The 23,232-nt window shown below is 47.1% G+C and overlaps 1 protein-coding gene and 1 pseudogene across 4 annotated transcripts in view; both read right to left on the reverse strand.

Annotated features, from left to right (window-relative positions):
• Positions 1 to 23,232, reverse strand: part of TM9SF4 (transmembrane 9 superfamily member 4) — a 53,122-nt gene that overhangs the window by 18,986 nt on the left and 10,904 nt on the right. For 2 of the 3 annotated variants that reach the window (XM_008256154.5, XM_070051963.2), the window contains exons 2-9: positions 15,571 to 15,684; positions 14,406 to 14,505; positions 4,745 to 4,913; positions 4,515 to 4,644; positions 3,350 to 3,473; positions 1,954 to 2,072; positions 1,759 to 1,870; positions 276 to 346 (exon numbers count right to left, since the gene is read on the reverse strand). In XM_008256154.5, the coding sequence (XP_008254376.1) occupies positions 276 to 346; positions 1,759 to 1,870; positions 1,954 to 2,072; positions 3,350 to 3,473; positions 4,515 to 4,644; positions 4,745 to 4,913; positions 14,406 to 14,505; positions 15,571 to 15,684 (939 nt within the window). The remainder of the gene's footprint in view (positions 1 to 275; positions 347 to 1,758; positions 1,871 to 1,953; positions 2,073 to 3,349; positions 3,474 to 4,514; positions 4,645 to 4,744; positions 4,914 to 14,405; positions 14,506 to 15,570; positions 15,685 to 23,232) is intronic. The other variant, XM_070051964.2, reaches the window with a different exon arrangement.
• LOC127490961 (non-histone chromosomal protein HMG-14 pseudogene) lies at positions 17,935 to 19,159 on the reverse strand (annotated as a pseudogene). Its single transcript, XR_016215883.1, has one exon. The product of XR_016215883.1 is annotated as a non-histone chromosomal protein HMG-14 pseudogene (transcript).

The raw sequence follows: 23,232 nt of genomic DNA on the forward strand, positions 1-23,232 counted from the left end.
ACGAATCTGGAAGGCAGCAGAAGATGGCCCAAGTACTTGGGCTCCTGCTTGTGGCCGGGGCCAGCCCTGGCTGTTATGGCCATCTGAGGAGTGAACCAGTAGACTGATGACCTCTTTCTCTCTGCAACTGCCTTTCAAATAAATAAATAAGTCTTTTAAAAAATTCTTCTTCAATATTTTTGAGGTTTACCCTATGATCACACACATCCACCCCAATCTGGTGGGGGCCCTCCTGCCCTCTTCAAGTCCATCCCTCCCCAGCCAACACCTCGTACAATGTCATCCTCCTTGTTATAGTTGGCGATGTCCTTCCGGAGGGTCCGAATGATAATCATGCTGAGGATACCTGAAACAGAGGAGGATGGGGAGGAGGGGTCATCAGCGGTGCTAACAGAGGTTCTGTGCTCTGTGCCTTCCCCCAGTAGGAACTGGCTATGCAGCCACCTCGGATCTTGTCTGGAAAGAGGTGCATAGAGGGTCACTCCCCAGGCAGGAAAATGAAAGGGCTGCTAGGTAAGCGGGGACAGCCACAGGACACTGCTCCCCACTCCTCTATGGCCTGATCCCTTCAGCTTCTCCAGCCCAACCTCTCCCAGGCTCATTCTCTCTCCACCTCTGGTTACCTGCTGCTTTTAGTTATGTGATCACGGCCTCATCTTTTTCTTGCCTCCATGCCTTCACCCAGGCTAATCCCTGTGTCAGTACTTCCTCTGTCCCGTCTCCTACTCATGTCTCAAGACTCACCCTGAATGGCCCAAGTGTTTAGGCCCTGGCTACCCAGGTGGGAGACCCGGATGGAGTTCCAGGCTCCTGGCTTTAGGCTAGCCATTATGGCCATTTGGGGAGTGAACCAGCCAATGGAAGATATCTCTGTTCCTCTCTCTCTCTGTCACTCTGCCTTTCAAATAAAGACATCTTAAAAACAAACAAACAAACAACCCCCTTACCCTGAGTATATTCACCTCTCAGCACCCAAAACAGTTCAGAGACCCTGCCGCACATCCCTACTTTTGCCTGTTTGCCTCTCTAGCAACAGTGCAATGGTTAAGAGAATGGGCTGTATGATCCTGAGCTCACTAATGTTTTCAGGCTTAGCTCATGGGGCCTCAAGGATTGAGGTGTTGGTAAAGTGCTGGGACAGCAGCTGGTCCCAATAGAAGTTTCATATACAGCAGTGCGCACTACCTTTCTTCTCATGTGGTACTGAGCCCATCAGCGCATTCCATCTCTGCCTAGCACCCTCTTGACTGCTAACTTCTTGCCAGGCTTGTCTCACAGCAGGCTGTGAACTCTGCTGCAGCAATTTCTCCTTGGGTCACGGTGGCTCTCCCCCCTCATTCACAGAGGCCTGCCTCTGCCCTTGCTCAGCTGCTGTGGATCTGCTCCACGGCACTGACAATCTGCAGCACCACTATCACTTGCTGCTTCGTCTCTCTCACCCTAGTTTCAGGACTGGGCAGCAAGGGCAGAGGCTATCCCCAGCTTCTGGCACAGTGCCCAGCACGCAATGCGCAACAACAGAGCGGTGCTGACTGAATCAATGGCTGTGTGCACGAACAGATGTCTTCCCCTAGCGACCTCCTCAGGGGAGAGACTGAAGCTTGTTTACCTGCACACAGAAGCCTGGCACACACCCCTGATGTCTGTTTTGACCCACACTTGGCCCTAAGAACACCTTGGAAGCCCCCTGTAATGTATGATGCTTCGGTCCCTCAACCCCCACCCTGTCCTCTACCTTTCAACCCCCAGATCTCTCACCTGACAGGAAGAAGACCACCACAACAGAGTTAATGATAGAAAACCAGTGGATCTGCACGTCACTCATGGTCAGGTAAGTGTCCCAGCGAGAGGCCCATTTGATGTCACTTTCCTGGTAGGTGAGAGGGAGCACTAAAGTCAGGCCTCCTACTGGGGAGTCTCGGCTCAGCCTCCTCCCCTGCCTGCCCTTCTTACCTCCCAGTGTACAGAGTAGGTGAAGTGCAGCTGATTCTCCTTGGTGGGATCGATTTCCTGGGGTGAAGAGTTGGTGCCTTCGGGCAGGGTGCATGAGCTCTTCTCGTCTGCTTTGAGGTCTGTGAGAGACAGAGATTTAGTCTGTTCCTGCGCTCCCAGTGCCACTACCCTAAGGCTGCTCTAGGGTTGCCCCCAAAGCATCCTGCTGCTGAACTCTGCCTCCAGGTCTGTCTGAGTGCAGGTTAGGGGCACAGCAGGCAACAGGGGTTTCCTTAAATATTAGATTCTACAGGGCTGCAGAGAGATATGTGCATGGTGGGCATGGGGGCATGGAAGGCAACTGGGTCTGAATTCCTCTTGTGATCAATCAACCTCCATCACTCAGTTCAAATATTTTCTCATTCAGCCTGTTCAACACACAAAACCACACCGATGCCTTCTTGTTCTGTTTGTTGAACAGGATGGCTTTACTCATGTTTACTCCCTCCAAAGCCCCAGTACTGCAGTGATCCAATCACTCAGTGCTCTCTCCATTCATTTATTTGCTTGTCCTGCTGTATGTCCATTCATTTATCCCACACACATATAACAAGCACTGTTTGCCAGGCACTGTGCTAGGTGCTGGGAATCATGGTAGCAGGAAAACAAGACACAGACTCTAAGCTGAAAAAGCCAGTGAAGGAGGGACGACCTCCAAATGATCACATACATCAACAGAAAACTACGCTGACACTCACAGAAGGAGATGCAGCACCATGCTTTTAAAGTATGGAATCTATGTTTTCTATGAGAATTCTGTATATGATTTTGTTTGAAAACTAGGTTCTATAGTTTTTTTTTTTTTTTTTAAGACCAGAAAAATCACAAATGGAAAAAGGAAAGACCTGCTGCTGAAATGAAGGGCCCCTGGGTGAGCAGGGCTGGCAGGTGAGGTGAAATAGGGCCAGATGCTGGGAGGCCCATCAGGACTGGGCTGGGCTCTCAAACTCCTGCACCAACATTGGCTCTGGGCAAATTTTAGTCTGCCAATTATTCACACAAAAAGAGAGAAATAAAGATAAAATCTGTTTCTCAACAGCTGTCTGTACTCCTGCCCCTTATTCTTCAAACCAAACGCTGCCCCAGTTTGCTGTTTGGTCTCGGCCAAGTTACTAACCCCTCTGAACCTCTAGGGTTCCTCTCAGTCACTACTACATACCTTCCAGGGCTGGTAAGCTGCTAAGGTACCCAGCCCACAGCAAGGATGTCGAATCTCCCCTCACCCCACCTTCTCTATGGGGAACACAGCAGCACCACCTGGGCTGGGGCTGCCGGGCCTATCAGCCAGTTCGGGAATGAGAAGGTGAGAAGCCCAGGCCCACCCAGCCCTGCCCTCTGGTCATGCCTCCCCACTCACCCTCCAGCCTGATGCTCTGGGGAATCACCTCGAAGCGGACGACACGGTATGTGTGCTCCTGGTCCTCTTCCATGTCCTCCCGGTGGTAGTAAAGGATGAATGAGAGGTGATTGTGCAGGTAGATCTAAAGTGGAGCAACAGAGACGCCAAGAAGTCATCTGAGCATCACCCAGGGACACCACCCCAGGCAACAGGTCCCAGTCCCCACCCAACATGCCTGGCCAAGCCAACCTTCCCAAAGCACCACTTTGCTATCACTCTCCTACTCAGAAATCTTCAAGGGCTCCCTGGCTTTCAAGATCAGAAAAAACCTAAATCAGATACAAGCCTAATTCTCTTAGCCCGGCTTTCAAGGCCTTGTGTCATTTGACCCTAAAATATTTGGCCGTCACCTTCAACGACAAATTAGTTCACCTGCTCCACCCCCTACTCCTCCCTGCCCCATCAAGTCCCTATGGTGCATCTCTCTCTGTTCTTGGCTTCACTCTGATAATCCACCCCCAACTCCACCTTGAATCCATTTCCAACTCCACTTAGCTCTATCTATCTCACAAGGCCCACCTTCCCATGACAACCTGAACGCACAAAGAGCTCTTTCTGAATTCCACTGGAAGGCAACCGAGACTCAACCCAGGGCCACACACTGCCAGTTCTCTTCCCAATTAGGATGGAAGCTCTCTGAGGACAGGGGCTGTGCCCCAAAAGAAATTTTTTTTTTCTTCATTCCTGTGTTCGGTTTAGAGAATTAGAGAGATAAGAAAAGACAGTCACAGTGACAATCGCCACTAAGAGCCAAGTCAGGGGCCATGCTGTGAAGTACTTGTTATTGGACTTATTCTGCAAATCACCCCAGAGGCGAGTGTGATTATTCTACATGGTTTACTGATGGAAAGACACAGGCCCGAGGTCACTCAGACAACCCTAAGTGGTGGAGGCAGGATTCAAAGCCAGGGAATTTGCAGGGTCTTTGTCATTTTTTAGCCTTCTTTCCCATATGATGATGTTGCAGGTTATTTTTTTTAATAACAATCTTGTAAAAGCACAATCCCTATCTTTTATACGCTGTAAGCCTAGAGTTGAATGGCTTCCCCTTCTTCATGGCCCCAAGTGCTCGTGACTTAAGAGTTGTGGCTCCCTTGCCCTGTGAGTGCGCCAGACACTCTACCTTGTTGACATCCGTGAAGCCGAGCCGGTAGCCATGTTCAAACTGCACATCTTTTTCCTTCTTCTTGTCATCGTTGTCACGGTTGGAGTAGAGCTCCAGCCGGGTGGCCACAGGCAGGTTGTCAGCAATGCTGGAAACCCAAGGCCCTGCTCAGTTCCTCTGGACCACCTCACCCACCAGTGCCCTCCCCTCCTGAACTGGAGGCTGGCAGGGAGCACAGGACAACTTACAGGTGGACGTAGTAGTCCTCAGTGATGCGCTCGGCCACAAGACGGCTCTGCTCCACTGTCAGGGTCACTGGCTTGTTGGACTGGCTGCACAGAACTTCACACTTCTTCTCACTGTTCATGAGAACCTGGAAAGGGGTGTTGACAATCCGGTCCCCTCTCAGCACCTCTCCTGCCGTAAGAGAGACAGATCGAGCTCAGAGCTTCAGCCCTGAGGTTGCTGAGGTCAGCAGAGACAGAGATGTAGGACAGGACAGCAGGGCAAACGGACTTCCAGGAACTTCAGCAGTGCCTCAGGCCAGCAGTCAACACTCTGCCCAGATGTTCACTCATGCCCGGCTTGCCCTCCCCAACCTCCCCCGTCAATCTCCCCTCGTCCTCTGCGCTCCATCACCTCCAACCCCTCCGAGCCCATCAAACATAGCACGCTCTCCCCTGCCTCTGGGCCTCACATCGCTTCCTTCACCGCAAGTGCCACTTCCCATCCCGCACACCTGGCTTCAAGCTCAGCTTCTACTCGCTCTCCCTGGAAGCCCTTCCCGACCTATGGAGCACAGAACTAGCCACTGCCTACTGATTTCCTTCTGCACAGAGCAACAGCATACAGTGAGAAAGGGTTCTGACACCAGGCCACCTACTATCGCATCCTGCCTCTGCCTCTCATTAACTGAGCAGTAAAATCACTTAACCTCACTGAGCCTTGATTCCTCATCCATAAAATGGGGTGATGACAGTATTCACTTTACAGAGTTACATGAGAAATAAAGGAATTAATCCAAGTGAAATATCAGGCACAGAGTATGCAGGCAACAAATACTACTTTTATCATCAGCATCACCTCTGCACTTTTTCAGGTCAGTGATATTGTTTTATACAATATGTTGACATGTATGCATGCATTTCAAAAATTCTTTTGCATCAAAATAAATTTATCTTTCATTTTTAAAATTTCATCCACTTTTTTATTTGAAAGACAAACAGACCTCTCCCATTCAAATGCCAACAACAGCTGGGGTTGGACAAGGCCAAAGTCAGGAGCCAGGAACTCAATCTGGTCTCCTACATGGGTAGCAGGGATCCAACTACTCGAGCAATTACCTGCTGCCTCACAGGATACACATTAACAGGAACAGAGATCAGGAATGGAGCCAGAACTCAACCCCGGGCACTCTAATATGGAGTGTGAGTAGCCCAAGTGGTATCTTAACTGCAATGCCAAATGCCCAATGCTAAGTTTATCTTTTAATTCTATTTTCCACAAATTTTTTGAAGTACCCTCATCTATTTTGGCTTTCCATCTGACCATGGAAGTTTTAGCCAGAGCCATTAGGCAAGAAAAAGACATCAAAGGGATACAAATTGGGAAGGAGGAAGTCAAACTATCCCTATTTGCAGATGACATGATTCTATATATAGGGGATCCAAAAGACTCCACTAAGAGACTACTGGAACTCATAGAAGAGTTTGGAAAAGTAGCAGGATATAAAGTCAATATACAAAAATCAAAAGCCTTTGTATACACAGACAATGCCACAGCTGAGAAAGAACTTCTAAGATACCTTGAAATAAACTTAACCAAGGAAGTCAAAGATCTCTACAATGAGAATTACAAAACATTAAAGAAAGAAACAGAAGAAAAATACAAAAAAATGAAAAAAATCTTCCATATTCATGATTGGAAGAATAATATCAAAATATCCATTCTTCTGAATGGAATCACAGATTCAACGTGATACCAATCAAAATACCAAAGACATTCTTCTCAGATCTAGAAAAAATGATGCTGAAATTCATATGGAGCCACATGAGACCCCAAATAGCTAAGGCAATCTTATAAACAAAAAGCTGGAGGCATCACAATACCAGACTTCAAGACATACCACAAGGCAGTAATAATCAAAACAGCCTGGTACTGGTACAAAAATAGATGGACAGGCCAATGGAACAGAACAGAAACACCAGAAATCAATCCAAACATCTACAACCAATTTATATTTGACCAAGGAGCTAAAACCAATTCCTGGAGCAAGGATAGTCTCTTCAACAAACAGTGCTGGGAAAACTGGATTTCCACATGCAGAAGTATGAAGCAAGACCCCTACCTTACACCTTACACAAAAATCCACTCAACATGGATTAAAGATCTAAATCTACGACCCAACATCATCGAATTATTAGAGAACATCAGAGAAATCCAACAAGACATTAGCACAAGCAAAGAGTTCTTAGAAAAGACCCCAGAGGCGCCGGATTCTGTCCCGGCTGCCCCTCTTCAGGCCAGCTCCCTGATGTGGCCAGGGAGTGCAGTGGAGGATGGCCCAAGTGCTTGGGCCCTGCACCCCATGGGAGACCAGGAGAAGCACCTGGCTCCTGCCTTCGGATCAGCGCAGCGCGCCGGCCGCAGCGCACCAGCCGTGGTGGCCGTTGGAGGGTGAACCAACGGCAAAAGGAAGACCTTTCTCTCTGTCTCTCTCACTGTCCACTCTGCCTGTCAAAAAAAAAAAAAAAAAAAAAAAAAAAAAAAAAAAAAAAAAAAAAAAAGAACCCAGAGGCACAGGCAGTCAGAGCCAAAATTAACTAATGGGAATACTTCAAATCGAGAAGTTTCTGTACAGCAAAAGAAACACTCAGCAAAGTGAAGAGGCAACCGACAGAATGGGAGAAATTATTTGCAAACTATGCAATTGATAAAGGATTAACCAGAATCTACAAAGAGATCAAGAAACTCCACAGCAACATAACAAACAACCCAGTTAAGAGATGGGCAAAGGATTTAAACAGGCATTTTTCAAAAGAGGAAATCCAAATGGTCAACAGACACATGAAAAAATGTTTAAGATCACTAGCTGTCAGGGAAATGCAAATCAAAATCACAATGAACTTTTACCTCATCCCAGTTAGAATGGCTTTCATATAGAAATCAACAAACAACAAATGCTGGCAAGGATGTGGGTGTGGGGAAATTAGGCACAGGAGGCAATTCAAAGATGGCGCCTGCAGGGAAATTAGGCACACGTGGCAATTCAAAGATGGCACCCAAAGGAAGTAAGGTGGGCGGTACCAAAAGCCATTTACCATCAAAGCTGACTGGCCACGCAGCATCAGGGGAGGTGACAACTGATGATGAGTGTACAAACATTTGGCTGGTCCTGTAAAAAGTCACCCTGTAAAATGACCTTTTAAGTAACTGGTTGGTCCTTATGCCCTGCCCCAGTAATCCTGCGGTCTTGTGCTTTAAAAGGCTCTGCTACATGTGCAATAAACCAAGTTTTTGCTTGCTTGACATGACTCCCTGCTGCGTCTGACTGTCTCTGGTATCGGGAGGCTGGGGAACGGGCGAGTGGCACACTTGCCTTTCTTCGGACCCAGTCCATCCTCGTTCGGGTGGACTAAGACCCAGCCATGTGGGTAGAAAGGTACCCTAATACACTGTTGGTGGGAATGTAAACTGGTAAAGCCACTATGGAAGACAGTTTAGATATCTCAAAAATCTGAATATAGACCTACCATAAGACCCAGCCATCCCACTCCTGGGAATTTACCCAAGAGCAACTGAATCAGTAAACCAAACAGCTATTTGCACCTCCATGTTTATTGCAGCTCAATTTACAATAGCTAAGACATGGAATCAACCTAAATGCTCATCAACCAAAGACTGGATAGAGAAATTATGAGATATGTATTATGGAATACTACACAGCAGTAAAAAAAAAAAAAAAAAAAGGAAATCATTTGCAACAAAACAGATGCATCTGGAAAACATCATACTTAGTGAAATAAGCCAGTCCTAAAGGGAAAAGTACCCTATGTTCTCCCTGATCTGAGAACTAATAGAGCACCTAAAACGAAATCTGTATTAGTGAAATTGACACTTCGACAAGGGATGACTTGAGCTGCCCTTGTCTTGACTATCAAGGAACGGTTTCGTTTTCTTTTTTTTTTCATCTTTTTTTCCTTCCATACTATTTGTTGAACTCTTTACTTAACATAGAGTTAATCATATCTGTATAAAGTCAATTGAAAATAGATCTCATTAAAAAATAATAATGGGAATAAGAGAGGGAGGAGGAAGTTTGTAACTGTAAAGCTGTATTGTTCTGCATACATTCCTATAGACTTACTTCTAAGGGTACAATTTAAAAACTTGTCATGGGACTCCAAATCCCATTAAACTTGGTGATAAAAATGCCATCTTAATTGTTAAAGTGACCATATTAAGTGTTAAAGTGAATATATAGGTAGGATTAGGCATTAAAGAGATCATATAAATAGTATCAAGTACTGTAATAATAATAAATAGAATTCAAAAGGAGAGAATACCTACACAGCAGACTCATAGAATGACAATCGCTTTAAGTAACACTCTGAGCCGGCACCGAGGCTCAACAGGCTAATCCTCCGCCTTGCGGCGCCGGCACACCTTGCGGCGGGTTAAAGCCCTAGGCACCCCCTAGTCCCGGTCGGGGTGCCAGATTCTGTCCCGGTTGCCCCTCTTCCAGGCCAGCTCTCTGCTGTGGCCAGGGAATGCAGTGGAGGACAGCCCAAGTGCTTGGGCCCTGCACCCCATGGGAGACCAGGAGAAGCACCTGGCTCCTGCTTTCGGATCAGTGCAGTGTGCCGGCCGCGGAGGCCATTGGAGAGTGAACCAACGGCAAAGGAAGACCTTTCTCTCTGTCTCTCTCACTGTCCACTCTGCCTGTCAAAAAAAAAAAAAAAAAAAAAAAAGTAACACTCTGACCTCAGAATCAGCCCTTAAGGCTTCCTGGTCTGGCTGAAAAACCCAAGAGAGCGTTTCAGGCATGGAAAACCAAGACATTGTGGCAAAAAATGTTCTACATGAAGGATCTCTGTGAGAGACATCCCAGTGCAAAGAAGTGGCCTCTAAAGAATAACTTTTATCTAAAGGGAAGAGAGAACTTCCACTTTGCTTATGGCCTTGTCCAAATACTGACAGAGATTATGGACTTAAAAGGCTCATTTCAAGAGCCTCAAGTGGTCACTGATGTCATACATAAGAGTATTACTTGATAAGTTAACAAGAGTCACTGTATACTAACTCCTCATGCAGGACCTCTGTCCTCAATGAGTTGTACTGAGAGTTAACTGCAAAACTAGTTCTCAGTTTTGTGTGTGTGCAAATTATTGAAGCCTTTACTTAGTATAGAGTTGGTTTTCTGTGTCCAAAGTTAATTGAAAGTGAATCTTAATGGAGAATGGGACTGGCAAAGGGAGAGGGAGGAGGAGGAGGGGTGGGAGTGTAGGTGGGAGGGCTAATATGGTGGGAAGAATAACTATATTCCTAAAGTTGTACTTATGAACATCCGTCCGTTCATAAACAAGCACTAGGTACTGCCTACACACCAGGCCCTGAGGATACAACGCTGAACAGGCACACTCATAGAGCATATGGTCTAGTGGTAAGGCAGATTTTGATTAAATAATCAGTACAAAGAGAGTATGTTGTATAACATGCTGTAGACATGGGGGAGTAAGTCTAGGAAGGTGTTCCTGAGGAAGTGGTGCTTGAAGTGAACTCCAAAGGAGGAGAGAAGTTAACCAAAGAGATAAGGGAAGAATATTCTAGACAAAAGCAAAGTATAGTCAATGTGCCACATAACATTTCAGTCAACAATGAACTGCTTATATTATGATGCTCCCATTAGATTATACTGCCTCATGATGTCACAGGCGTCTTGGTGTGTGTATGGGCACCCAATGATGTCCACATAACACATTTTTTTTTTTTAAAGATTTATTTATGGGGCCGGCGCTGTGGCGCAGCGGGTTAAAGCCCTGGCCTGAAGCACCGGCATCCCACATGGGTGCTGGTTCTGGTCCTGGCTGCTCCTCTTCCCATCCAGCTCTCTGCTATGGTCTGGGAAAGCAGTAGAAGATGTAGCATCCATCTGGGGAGTGAACCAGCAGATAGAAGACCTCTCTCTGTCTCTACCTCTCTCTGTAACTCTGTCTTTCAAAATAAATAAAATAAATCTTTAAAAAATGATTTATTTACTTGTAAGGTAGAATTACAGAGAGACAGAGAGAGATATTTTCCATCTGCTGGTTCACTCCCCAAATGGCCACTAGGCCAATCTGAAGCCAGGAGCTTTTTCTGGGTCCCCAATGTTGGTACAGGGGCCCAAGGACTTGGACCATCTTCTACTGCTTTCCCTGGTGCATTAGCAGGGAGTTGGATCATAAGTGGAACAGCTGGGACTCAGACTGGCACCCATATGGGATGCCAGTGCCACGGACAGCAACTTAATCCACTACGCCACAGCGCCAGCTCCCACGTGCTGCATTTCTCAGAATGTATTCCATCATTAAGTGACACATGACAGGACCCTTGGGGCTGGGGGAAGTGTCATGAACTTGAGAGACCTGTGTGGCTGCAGTGCAGAAAGCCTGGAGAAGAGTGACTGGGGTAAACTGGAGAGATGGGCCAGACCTGGACCTCAGGGGGTATGTGGGCCACACACAGTATGACCTTTATCTTTAAAGACAGAACCCAATAAGGAGTTTCTAACATAGATGGGAGATGTTATCTGATTCTAGTTAGAGAAAAACATCACTCTGGCTGTTTTGGTAGAAAACAGAGGCTGCAGGTAACTGGCTGGAGGGATGCAAATGGGTGGTGTGGTGACTGGAACCAAGGGTTTGGGCAGGTGAACAGCACCCTGAACTAGGAGCTACTGACAAGGTGAAATCTAGGGGAGCTGGTTTTCACTGGATACTAGTGATACATGAGGAGTAGTGCATGTTAGGAAAATTATGAGGTTTCTAGAATCAGGTTCTAGGTGGAAAAACAACTAGAAGAAAAAATTTAGATAGAAGCCCATTTTCAGTTTGGGTCTGTTAAGTAAGCTGTTAGAGATGCCAGCATCCCATATGAGCACAGGGTCGGCTAGAGTCCTAGTTGCTCCACTTCTGATAGAGCTACCTGCTTATGCACCTGGGAAAGCAGCAGCCAAGTACCAGGGTCTCAGCCACCCATGTGGAAGAGCCAGATGGAGTTCCAGGCTCCTGGCTTCAGCCTGGCCCAGCCCTGGCTCTTGCCATCTGAGGAGTAAACTAGTAGAGTGAAGCTCTCTCTCCCTCTCAATCTCTAACTCTGCCTTTCAAATAAATAAAATAATATATCTTAAAAAAAAAACTCAAAAAATAAAAATAAATCTTTAATAAGAAAAAAAGAATTAAGGTTGAGAGGAGAGGTGAGGACAGAGATGTTGGCTTATAAATGGCAAGTGGTAAGGGCAAGCTACACTACTCCAGAGTTGCGCCCTGCCAAGTGATGCCTCAGGTGTACGAGAGGCCACCAGGAAGGAGAAGGTGAAGTGGGGCCTGCATGAAGTCCTCTCCCCACTCTACCTCATTTTGGAAGCCCGGAAATGCATGCAAGCTTGCAAAATCCATGGCTGCATTGATGAGTAGACAGTAAGGCCATCAACAGGACATCTGTATGGCTCACTGTGAATCAGTGCTTTAATGATTAGAAGCCAAGGAGCAGAGAGGGTCAGTGACTTGCCCCCAATCATGAAGACACTGTTGTAGTGCTAATCTCTGGGGTTCATTTATCTCCACCACATCCTACTGCCCACTTCCTTCCAGATGAACAAGGACCTTGCCTGAGGACAGAAAGAACTACAGGGACAGAGGAACAGGCTGCAGACCAAGTAAGGTGCAATCACTTCTGGATACTGAGAAGCTAAAATTAAACCAGGAAAGAGGGCACATACATTCTGGTCTGGAGTAGCTCATTGTTAATGTGGAATTATTCCTTTTCACAAGAAGCTGTAAGCTATGAAGGTGAACCCTCTAAGACATCTGCCACAGCTGCTCCAACATATACACCATGACAGGAATTGCCACTGATGGGACGGTGATGTGCACACAGCCCAAATGAGCCTTTCTGCAGATGTTAGCCTGGGACAACAGAAAGAACTCTGGTTTTAGAATCAAAGAACCTGGGTAAAACCCTCACTTTCTCCACCTACTGGTCACGTGCCCCTGATCAGGTCTTTGAAATCTTTGAAGCTGCTGCTCTTCAGCTCTGAAACGAGGGCAATCACTAGGCTTGCAGAGTTGCTATAAACATCGAGGAAGAGAGTGACAGATGTAGTGTGAAGGATACAGACCCTGCAGCCAAAGTTCCTGGGGTACTGGCACCTGCTCAGTGACGGACTCAGGCAAGCGACTTCACCTCCTTGTGGTTCACTTGCTTATCTATAATGAGACTCTGCTCACAGGGTTGAAGCACAACCCTCTACACGTTGACAGCAATGGTAAGGGTGATGATGAAGACAAAAGGCTTGCAACCCAGAAGGCCTCTAGTCTGGGTGTCTCTGCTTCCCTCAGGTGGTACGCTATTCTTTACTGGATGCTTACTAAGTGCCAGGTGCTGGCCAGGAGCTGAGAAGAGGAAGGGATGTCACACATGTTCCTGCCAGCCCAAGGGCCCCCAGGCCATGAAGGGAGGCACTTCACAAAGACAGAAGGGGAAAACAGGGCAGGGTAACTTCTGTACACAGAAGTCTGTTTCCATGAGGCAGGAATACAGAGGTAAAGGGAGGTTAAGGTCATCCAGTAGCACACTGAGGTGTGCCTAACAGCAGAGCCTGGGGCTGCAAAGAACCCACACCAGGTCCCACAGGAAGAGCGGAGCAGCTGGCGAGGGGCCTGGTGTTAGGGTCCTGGGACCAAGTGGTCAGGCACCCAGGCAGAGACAAGGTGGCTGGAGCTCGGCATGGGGTGGAAAGAAGGATAATGGTAGGCAGGAGGAGGAGCCCGGACTATCAGTATGAGCCAGCCCAGGCTCTAAGGCCAATGTATATTCAAAACCACAGGACAAGACTCAGACCTGCCTGCTTCTGGTTAAACTAGCTCCAAGGAACTGCCTCCATCTGGTCCAGTACCCCTAGTATCTGGCAGTAGATAGAACTGTTGGTTAAGAATTCCAGAAACATGTTAGCCTTCTCTGACACAGAAGAGCCACTTCTCTTCTCCAGGTATGAGAGAGGAGGAATCGTTTCTTGAGGTCAGGGAGGGTTTCTTCCCATGCTTCTATCTTCATGACTTAATAGAGAGAAGCAGAGCAGAAGCATCAATAACTGTGCTCCGAACAGATGCCTTCAGATGCCTTTCTGTCTGGAACTCTGCCAAGTGCAGAATCTAAATTAAAATGGCTCCTATTTACGGAACACTTGTGCCAGACACTGCGCTGGGTGCTTCTCACATCATCTGAGGCAAACCTTGCACAGCTTAACCAGTACAGTGCTGTCTCTGCTTGCTTTGAAGCAGAAGCGATCACTTGCTCTTACAATGAAAAGCAGGGCAGGTTAACAAAAGCCTCAAGAGAGAAGAGGGTATCTAGAAATCAAGGAGGAGCAGGCCAGAGTAGAAGCCATGTGTTCCTTCAAAGCCCAGCACAGCCATTAACTAACAGTACAACTATGGGCAAGTCATTTCACCTGCAAGATGGGAATCAACACAGTAATGACCTCTCCAGGGTGACCTTGAGGTTAAGTAAGTTAGCAGGCATGTAACTACAGGGAATCATGTGTACAGCACATAGTAGGTGCTAGATAAGGGTTAACTGCTATCATGATGAAAACCACGCTGGGTCCCCTTTTGAGGCAGGCTGAAGCAGTCTGAGAGAGGGACTTACCCAGATTCTCTGCCTTGTAGGTTATTTTGCTGGGCTGGCAGAAGGGCAATGAGTAGTATTCATAAGGGAGTTGGGTTCGAGAGCTGGTAAGCTTCACAGCCTGGTGGAAAGAGAGTCGGTTATTCCTCAGCCCAGCACACAGCAAGGGGACTAATCCAATAATGCTCCCTGTTGCCCCATAGTTTTAGCATACTTGGTAATACTACCCAACAGGCAAACTAATTGTGGCAGATAAAACTGTAGCACACCACTTGAGTGTACTGCTGACAGTTCTGAGTTACTTCGCATTTCCTTAGTTTTAGAACGTGCTGCAGATTTAAAAGCACACCGAATTCGACATATGTTGCCACAAGTGGTTCTGAGGGCGCCTGGGCAGAGGCAATGGAAGGAAAGGCACCGCAGCGGGAAAGAGATGGGGCTCTGCCCTAACCCGACGTCTTCCTCAAGGTGGGACCTTGGGCAACTCGGTTCACTTCCCTGGGCCTCAGTTCCCTTATCCATTAAATTCACAAGAAGCCCTCATTAAAACACAGATACAGATTTTGTCTTAGAGGATTCTTGGGGGCATCATGAGCCAAGCCATGCATAATGCCTGGCACACAAATAACTCCAGTAAATGCTATTTTAATTATGGTTCCTGCAGCTCGCATGTCTGACTGCCAAGGAAGAGAGATGCTTACAACACAAACAATATGAGCAGATGCTATGAGTTATGCATAGAATGCTGGTAACAGAGAGGAGAATGGAGTACATGAAAGAGGGAGGCAAATGGAGCGAGACAGAGACACAAAAAGAGATGGACGCGCACACACACACCCCCCCACTCACCCACCCCGGAACAGCAGACAGCAAAAGTGAGAGAAGACGGAGATGTACATGCACACATATACAGAAAGGACCAGAACGGGGAGCAAGGACACATCCCCACAGGAGAGGTGCAGACAGCTAGCAGCACAGAAAGATGAAGAAGCAGAGGCCAAGTTCCTGGAACTCTGGGTTTCCCAAGAGTGCTATACTTCAGCCTGTAACACGTGCAATGAACCCTCCTTGTCCCAGGGTAACTGGCACAACTGCTTCCTGCAACCACAGGATGGAATAAACAGTTCACCATGGTCCTCCAGCCAGGCTGCCTAACAGAGACTCCAACTGCCTAGGGCACACTTACCTTGATTTCTACAGGATCATTCTGATGGAAGTTGATTGGTGCAACCCCAGGAACATAGAAGGCGCTTGTTTCACACATGAGCGAGAGAAGCAGCAAGGACCACGGCAACCAATCCTGCTCAGGAGAAGAGAGCCACAATTGGAACCGGGGAGAAGAAATGAACATCCTGTAGGGGGTAGAGCAAGTCACACCACCTGCTGTTTCAACAGACCTAGTGTCACTCCCAGCTGAGAAGCCTGAGCTACCTTTAAATGCTGCCTCCCCAGTGTCCTCAAGAGTTCTACAAGGCAACAATTCTGCACTTTCAGAAATGAGTCACAAAATGGGTCAAGTAATTAACATCTGGGCAACATGGAAGGCTGCCACACAGCAGCCACATCCCCTCCCTTCTGGATCACTGTTCTTTTAACCACTTCACAGCGTATCGCTAGGAGGAAATAAAGCTCCACAGTAATGCATTAACGCCCATTTCTCTTTATAGCAACACGCTCATGGTCAGGAAGCTCCTGTGTCACCAATATTTTTTCCTATGAGCCTTCTCCAAACTGATACTGGCTTTGGAACGGCCATTTGGCCTAGCGGCTAAGAGGGCTGTCTCCCACAGTGGAGTGCCTGGCTCCAGTTCCTGGCTCTGGCTCCTGACTCCAGCTTCCTGCTAACGCAGATGCTGGGAGGCAACTCAAATCATTAGGTTCCTGTCACCCTTGTGGGAGAGGAGATCAGAACTGAGTTCGTGCTCCTGGCCCCAGCCCAAGTTGTTGCAGGCATTTGAGGAGTGAACTGGCAGATGGGAACTCTCCATCTCTCAAAAAAAAAAAAAAAAAAAAAAAAAGGAGAGAGAGAGAGAGAGAGAGAGAAAGAAAGAAAGAAAGAAAGAAAGAAAGAAAGAAAGAAAGAAAGAAAGAAAGAAAGAAAGAAAGAAAAGGAAGGGAGGAAGGACAGAAGGAAGGGAGAGAGAGAGAGAAAGAGAGAGAGAAAGAAAGAAAAAGAAAAGGAAGGAAGGGAGAGAAAGAGGAAGGAAGGAAGGAAGGAAGGAAGGAAGGAAGGAAGGAAGGAAGGAAGGAAGGAAGGAAGGAAGGAGACAAGATTAGAAGGTAGAAAATTGCCTCACGGGGAAGGATTCCTTACAGGAAGACATTTTTTCCCTTTAGTCTTTTACACTTAATCTTTTTATTTTTAAGTGAATCTGGATTTGCAAAAGACTTGCAAAGATACAACCAAGATCCTATATACCTTTCACCCAGTTTCTCCTAATGTTAACATGTTACATAGCCATGGACAAGTAAGGCTTTTTAAAAAACACCAGCTTGGGTCTGGCGCTGTGGTGCAACGGGTTAAAGCCTTGGCCTGCAGCATTGGCTTCTCATATGGGTGCCGGTTTGAGTCCTGGCTGCTCCACTTCCCATCCAGCTCCCTGCTGATGCATCTGGGAAAGCAGTAGAAGACGACCCAAGTGCTTAGGCCCCTACACCCACATGGGAGACCAGGAAAAAGCTCCTGGTTCCTGGCTTCGCATCAGCTCAGCTCCAGCTATTTTAGTCATTTGAGGAGTGAACAGGTAGATGGAAGACATTTCTCTCTACCTGCCTCTCTCTGTAACCTTTTCAAATAAATAAAATAAAATATTAAAAAAAAACAGCTCAAAATTTTTTGAAACAATGAAGTGTACATAGTCAATAGTTCAAACACTGCAAATGAGAAACAGTTCTGCCCCCTCCAGCTCTCCAGGGCTTCTGACCACTTCCTTGGAAAGCCCTCCTCAGACGTTCCTGCACGCCCGAGGGAAGGCTCTACACTATGGGACGCCCTTCCACACACGACCACCAAGGAGCTTTTCCTCCTTTCATTTGGACAGCAATGGAAAGCCTGACTGTGCTCAGTGACAGCATCTGATTTCCTCTCCGTTAGAGAACCTCCTCACTTGACCAGTCATCTGAAGAGTCGGGACCTGCTTCTGGGAACCCTCTGCTAACACTCCTCTGTCAACTGCTAGACTGCGAGGGCTTCACGCGAGAACAACAAACCCTGCCCTCTTTCCTCTAATTCTCCTCCATTCCAATGTTCTAGATACTCCAAATAAGAGACAAATCCTGCATTGTTGGTATGATAATTCCAAAAGTCTAGGGGGGAAATATCAACCCTGACGTTTTGAAAAATAATCTAGAAAACCAGATAATCCTTGAGGCCAGTACTGTGGTGTAGTGGGTAAAGCTGCTACCTGCGATGCCAGCAACCATATTAGTACAAGTTTGAGTCCCAGCTGCTCCACTTCTGAGCCAGCTCCCTGCTAATGGCCTGGGAAAAGCTGGGGAAGATGGCCCAAGTGCATGGGACCCTGCCATGGCGCCGGCTATGAATCACTTCTTTTTTTTTTTTTTGTCCATAATTGAGATTTTATTGGTGTTGAGAATCAGCACATACATTTTAATTTGTACACAATTCTTAACATACGTACCAAAAATCTAAAAAGCCATGAATTGTCATTCATTTTTTAAAAGTTATTCCAGTGACTTTCCAGCTTCAAATCTGGAGGCAACTCTTCCTTAAGAGGCTATCAAGTACAAGTATCTTCAAATGTTGCTGTTACATAAATCCCACCCATTCACAATATAATAGCATATACACGACACTCAAATTTTCAATCTTTCATGGCACATTAACAAAATCATTAGGAAAACTGGACTACCACAACCAAAGATGTTACAGAGTGCACATGGTTCTGACAGAACTAGGAGTGGTTTTCTGTAGGAAACAATTCTACAAAACATGGGAGAAGTAACTGAAAATATTCAAGACAGATTAAATGCACAATTGAGACTCCAAATTGCCATTTAGTATGCGCTGTACTGTAGGATATAAAAACCACCCCCACCTATGGAATGTTAAGCTGACATCCAAGACAGTCAAAGCCTCCCAGAATTCAACATGCCACTATTTTCTGGTTGTACCAAAAAATAAACAACCAGCAAATGATTTCACCTCTTAAAAAAAATCATTTACACTTAAAAAATGGCATGAGGTGGGCTTCCCTCCTTCTTAAAAATGTTTCTAGAGCTACTAAAAAACTTGCATTTACAAAATAGTTGATAAAAATATTCCTCTGGATTGTACAAGAAGGGAGACAGGGACCACTGATATGTGTCACGGTATTAATCAGACTTGGCTTCTTTCTCTTCTGCTTCATCAGAGGCTGGACTCTCCTCGTTTTTCGTCTGTCCGTTTTCTGCAGGCAGGTCTTCTTTAGCTTCTTGGTTAGCCACCTCGGCCTGTTTTCCCTTTGCTCCTCTCTTCCCCTTTGCTTGCACTTTCTTGTCTGATGACTTATCCTTCCCGGCGGCCTTCTTGGGCTTCGCTTCCACCTTCGTGGGGGCCGGCTTCACTGACAAGCGCGCCGACCTCCTCTTGGGCTCCTCCTTGGCCGCCCCCTCGTCAGAGCTGACCTTCCTCTTGGGCATCCTGGCGGCGCGGAGGGCGCATGCCGGGTGCCTGCGTGCCGCGGCGCGCTGAGAGCCTTCGCGGAGCTGGGCTGCCTGGCCACTCCATGAATCACTTCTGAGAGGCAGGTTGGTCTGTGTATTAAAAAGCCTCCCAGCCAGCGCCGCGGCTCACTAGGCTAATCCTCTGCCTTGTGGCGCCGGCACACCGGGTTCTAGTCTCGGTTGGGGTGCCGGATTCTGTCCCGGTTGCCCCTCTTCCAGGCCAGCTCTCTGCTGTGGCCAGGGAGTGCAGTGGAGGATGGCCCAAGTGCTTGGGCCCTGCACCCCATGGGAGACCAGGATAGTACCTGGCTCCTGTCATCGGATCAGTGCAGTGCACCGGCCGCGGCGGCCATTGGAGGGTGAACCAACGGCAAAAGGAAGACCTTTCTCTCTGTCTCTCTCTCTCACTGTCCACTCTGCCTGTCAAAAAAAAAAAAAAAAAAGGGCCTCCCAAGGGTGAGTGTTTGGCTGAGTGGTTCAGATGCTGATGGATATCAAAGTACCTGGGTTTAAGTACCAGCTCTGCTCCCAATTCCAGCTTCCTGCTAATGTACAGCCTGGGAGGCAGCCAGTGATAGTTCAAGTAATTGGGTCCCTGCCACCTACATGGGTGATCTGGATTAAGTTCCTGCCTCTGGCATAGCCCCAGTCCTGACCACTGTGGGTAAGGGAAGTGAACCAGTGGTTGAGAGCTCTCCTCTCTCAGACAAATAAATTAAATTTTTTAAAAAATATTTAATTTATTTGAAAGGCAGAGTTACAGAGAGAGAGGGCGGGGGGGGGGGGGAGGAGAGAGAGATAAAGGGAGATCTTCCATCCCCAAATGGCTACAATGGCCAGGGATGAGCTGGGCCAAAACCAGGAGCCAGGAGCTTTGTCTGGGTCTCCCACGTGAGTGGCAGGGGCCCAAGTACCTGCGTCATCTTTAGCTGCTTTCCCAGGCACTTAAGCAGGGAGGTGGATTGGAAGTAGAACAGCTAGAACATGAACCACTGCCCATATAGAATGCTGGTGTCACAGGCATTCCTGCTATGCCAGGCAAGTCCCTTACAAATTTTTAAAAGAAAAAAATAAGGCCCTTCCTACAAGTGCAGTCTTTGACCCTGTCATTCTACTTTGTAGTCATGTTAAGAAAAATATGGCAAGCATATCAAAATATACACGAAACTGCTTTCACAATGGCATTATTTAAAGTCCTGAAATAGTTCACTGTTTAATAGTAAGATGCTCAGTACTAGTGGCATAGGTTATATTTATTTATTCATTTAAGTAGTCATTAAAAATGACGATATATTTCTTGAGTGGGGATGTTTTAAAGTTTAGATGTAAGTAGGAAAAACAGGAGCTCAGAGGAGACACAGAGGTGGTCCCTGTAAGCAGACTTGTTCAGGTTGTTTTTTGACACCTGACCTGCCTTGTGCAAGTCCTACCTACATTTTCCAGGTCCGGGTGCAATGCTTCTTCCTTCAAGAACCCCTTGGACACTCACAGGGGGAAGTATTCTCTTCCCTCCTGCCTTTTCAAGGTACTAAGTGATTGACAATACTGGAAGCAAGAGAATGAAAACATTATCTAGTACACGAGTAAACGTTCATACCTGTCATGTTTGAAAACTGTTGCTTAAATTGTCTGACAAATACTTTAGTCTGTGCTTGTTTAAGGCCCCACTACAGCACTTTGCGTACTGAGTTGTGGCTGTTTACATACCTGCTATGCTATTTCCCCACCTGTACTAATCGCTTACTTAGCTTTGTTGATAGAGGTACCCAATAAATCCTTACTAAAGGAAGCACCACTAACCTCTGATGATAAAAATCCGAAACATTCACACATGAGTGGAACACTATGACTCCTTTTCTTTAAACTTTTTTTAAAAAATTATTTATTTGAAAGGCAGAGTTACAAAGAGAGGGAGGGAGCGAAGGAGAGGGGGAGAGAGGGATGGAGGAAGAGAGTGGGGGAGGAGGAGAGAGGAGAGAGGAAAGAGAAGAGAGAGACCTTCCATCCTCTGGTTCACCCCCCAAATGGCTGCAACGGCCGGATCTGGGCTGGTCCAAAGCCAAGAACCAAGAACTTCTTCCGGGGCTCCCATGTGGGTGCAGGGGCCCAAGTACTTGGGCCTTCCTCTCCTGCTTTCCCAGACACATTAGCAGAGAGCTGGATTGGAAGTGGAGCAACTGGGACTCAAAATGGTGCCCACACGGGATGCCAGCATTGCAGATGGCAGCCTTATACACGACACCACAATGCCAGCCCCAGTGCTATGATTTTTAAACTTTGCTGTATCTTCTTCTGCTTTCCCAGGCCACAACAGAGAGCCAGACTGGAGGTGGAGCTGCGGGGACACAAAGTGCCCATATGGGATGCTGGCACTGCAGATGATGGCTTTACCCACTATGCTGCAGTGCCAGCCCCAAGAATCTGATTTTTTTTTTTTTTTTTTTTGGCCAGGAGCAGAGTTAGTAAAAGAGAGAGAGAGAGAGAGAGAGAGAGAGAGAGAGAGTTATAGACAGTGAGAGAGAGACAGAAAAGTCTTCCTTCCGTTGGTTCACCCCCCAAATGGCCGCCACGGCCGGCGCGCTATGCCGATCCAAAGCCAGGAGCCAAGTGCTTCCTACTGGTCTCCCATGAGGGTGCAGGGCCAAGCACTTGGACCATCCTCCACTGCCTTCCCGGGCCACAGCAGAGAGCTGGACTGGAAGAGGAGCAACTGAGACAGAATCCGGTGCCCCGACCGGGACTAGAACCCGGGGTGCCAGCACCACAAGGGGAGGATTAGCCTAGTGAGCTGCGGTGCCAGCCAAGAATCTGATTTTTTTTAAATATTCTCACATTTAAGGAGTTCTTGATACCTCCCACCTTTCCGTCTGACAAAGGACCTAGGCTGAGAATCCTTGAGAACATCTGTCACCCCGTACCCTCTAAACGAATGCACACAGAACAGCCTAGGAGCTTTAAAAAATACCAGTGCTAAGGTTTTTGTCCCAGATTACTGGTCATCCTGACCAATTAAAAGACAGAATCTCTGAGAGACTGGTCCCTGGAATCAGCATTTTTGAAGTTTCTAGATCCTCACTACTCAAAGTGAGATCTGTGGAAAGCAGCATCACTATTGTCTGGAAGCGTGTTAGAGACACGGAATCTCTCCAAGCAGGCACTAGGCATAGCAGGCAAAGCCACTTGGAACACCTGCATCCCATAGCAGAGTTATCAGTTCAAATCCCAGCTATGCAGCTCCCAATCCAGCTGTCTGCTAATGCAGCTGGGAAGCAGCAGATGGCGTTCTGGACTCCTGGCTTCAGCCTGGCCCAGCCCTGCCTGTTATGGCCAACTGGGAGAATGAGCCAGTGGACGGGAGAGCTGTCGCTCTTCCACTCAACCTTACCAAATAAAGAAAATAAACAAATCTTGAAAACAAACCAACAGTAATAAAAAACTAAAGCCCTACAGAATTCCAGGCCCTGATGAGAAGCAGTGAATCAGAACCTATCTTTCTGCAGATTCCACAAGTTAAAGTTTAGGAAGCACCACTTCAGGTGATCCTAAAGTGCAGTCAGGGTCAAGGTATAAAAGGCTGCCCTAGGTGGAACACACCTCTCAGAAGGAAGGTGCTGGGTCTGTATTTCATTCTGACCAGGTTTAAACCTACACAATGACAATAGAGAGGCAGCTGTCATATAGAGGGGAAAACACTGAGCTTGGATCCCAAGGTAAGGATGGGGGTTATACTGCCCACCTTGGCTGTATGCTTTGGGCAAACAACTTTGCTGGGCCCTGTGTCCTTGTTTATAAGGATAGCTCCATGTGGCAGAAGGGGGCGCTTCAGAGAACACAGACTGGAAAACAATAATCAGTAAGCCACTACCCTTCTGTGTAAAATTACCATTATTTCTTGCTAATCAAAAACTTGTGTTCCTCTACGAAGCCTGCACCAGACCACTCAGCCCTACTTGATATGAGATTTGAAGCCAGGGCAGAGGATTACAATCTCCTCTGATTATCAAGGCAATTAAATCTAAGAAGTTAACTTCTGTTCTAACCTTCTTCTGAAACAGAATCCTCCACATTTAGCTGATACACCACCCTGGGGATCTCATGGGCTCCCTGCGAGCTCAGGTTGCAGGGAAACGAAAAACAAATCCTGAATGACTTCAAAACACTTTTGTTTCAAAGTCTCAAACCA

This window comes from Oryctolagus cuniculus, chromosome 11 (assembly GCF_051225735.1).
Source record: "Oryctolagus cuniculus isolate XC-2025 breed Fujian yellow rabbit chromosome 11, ASM5122573v1, whole genome shotgun sequence".
Lineage (NCBI taxonomy): Eukaryota > Metazoa > Chordata > Mammalia > Lagomorpha > Leporidae > Oryctolagus > Oryctolagus cuniculus.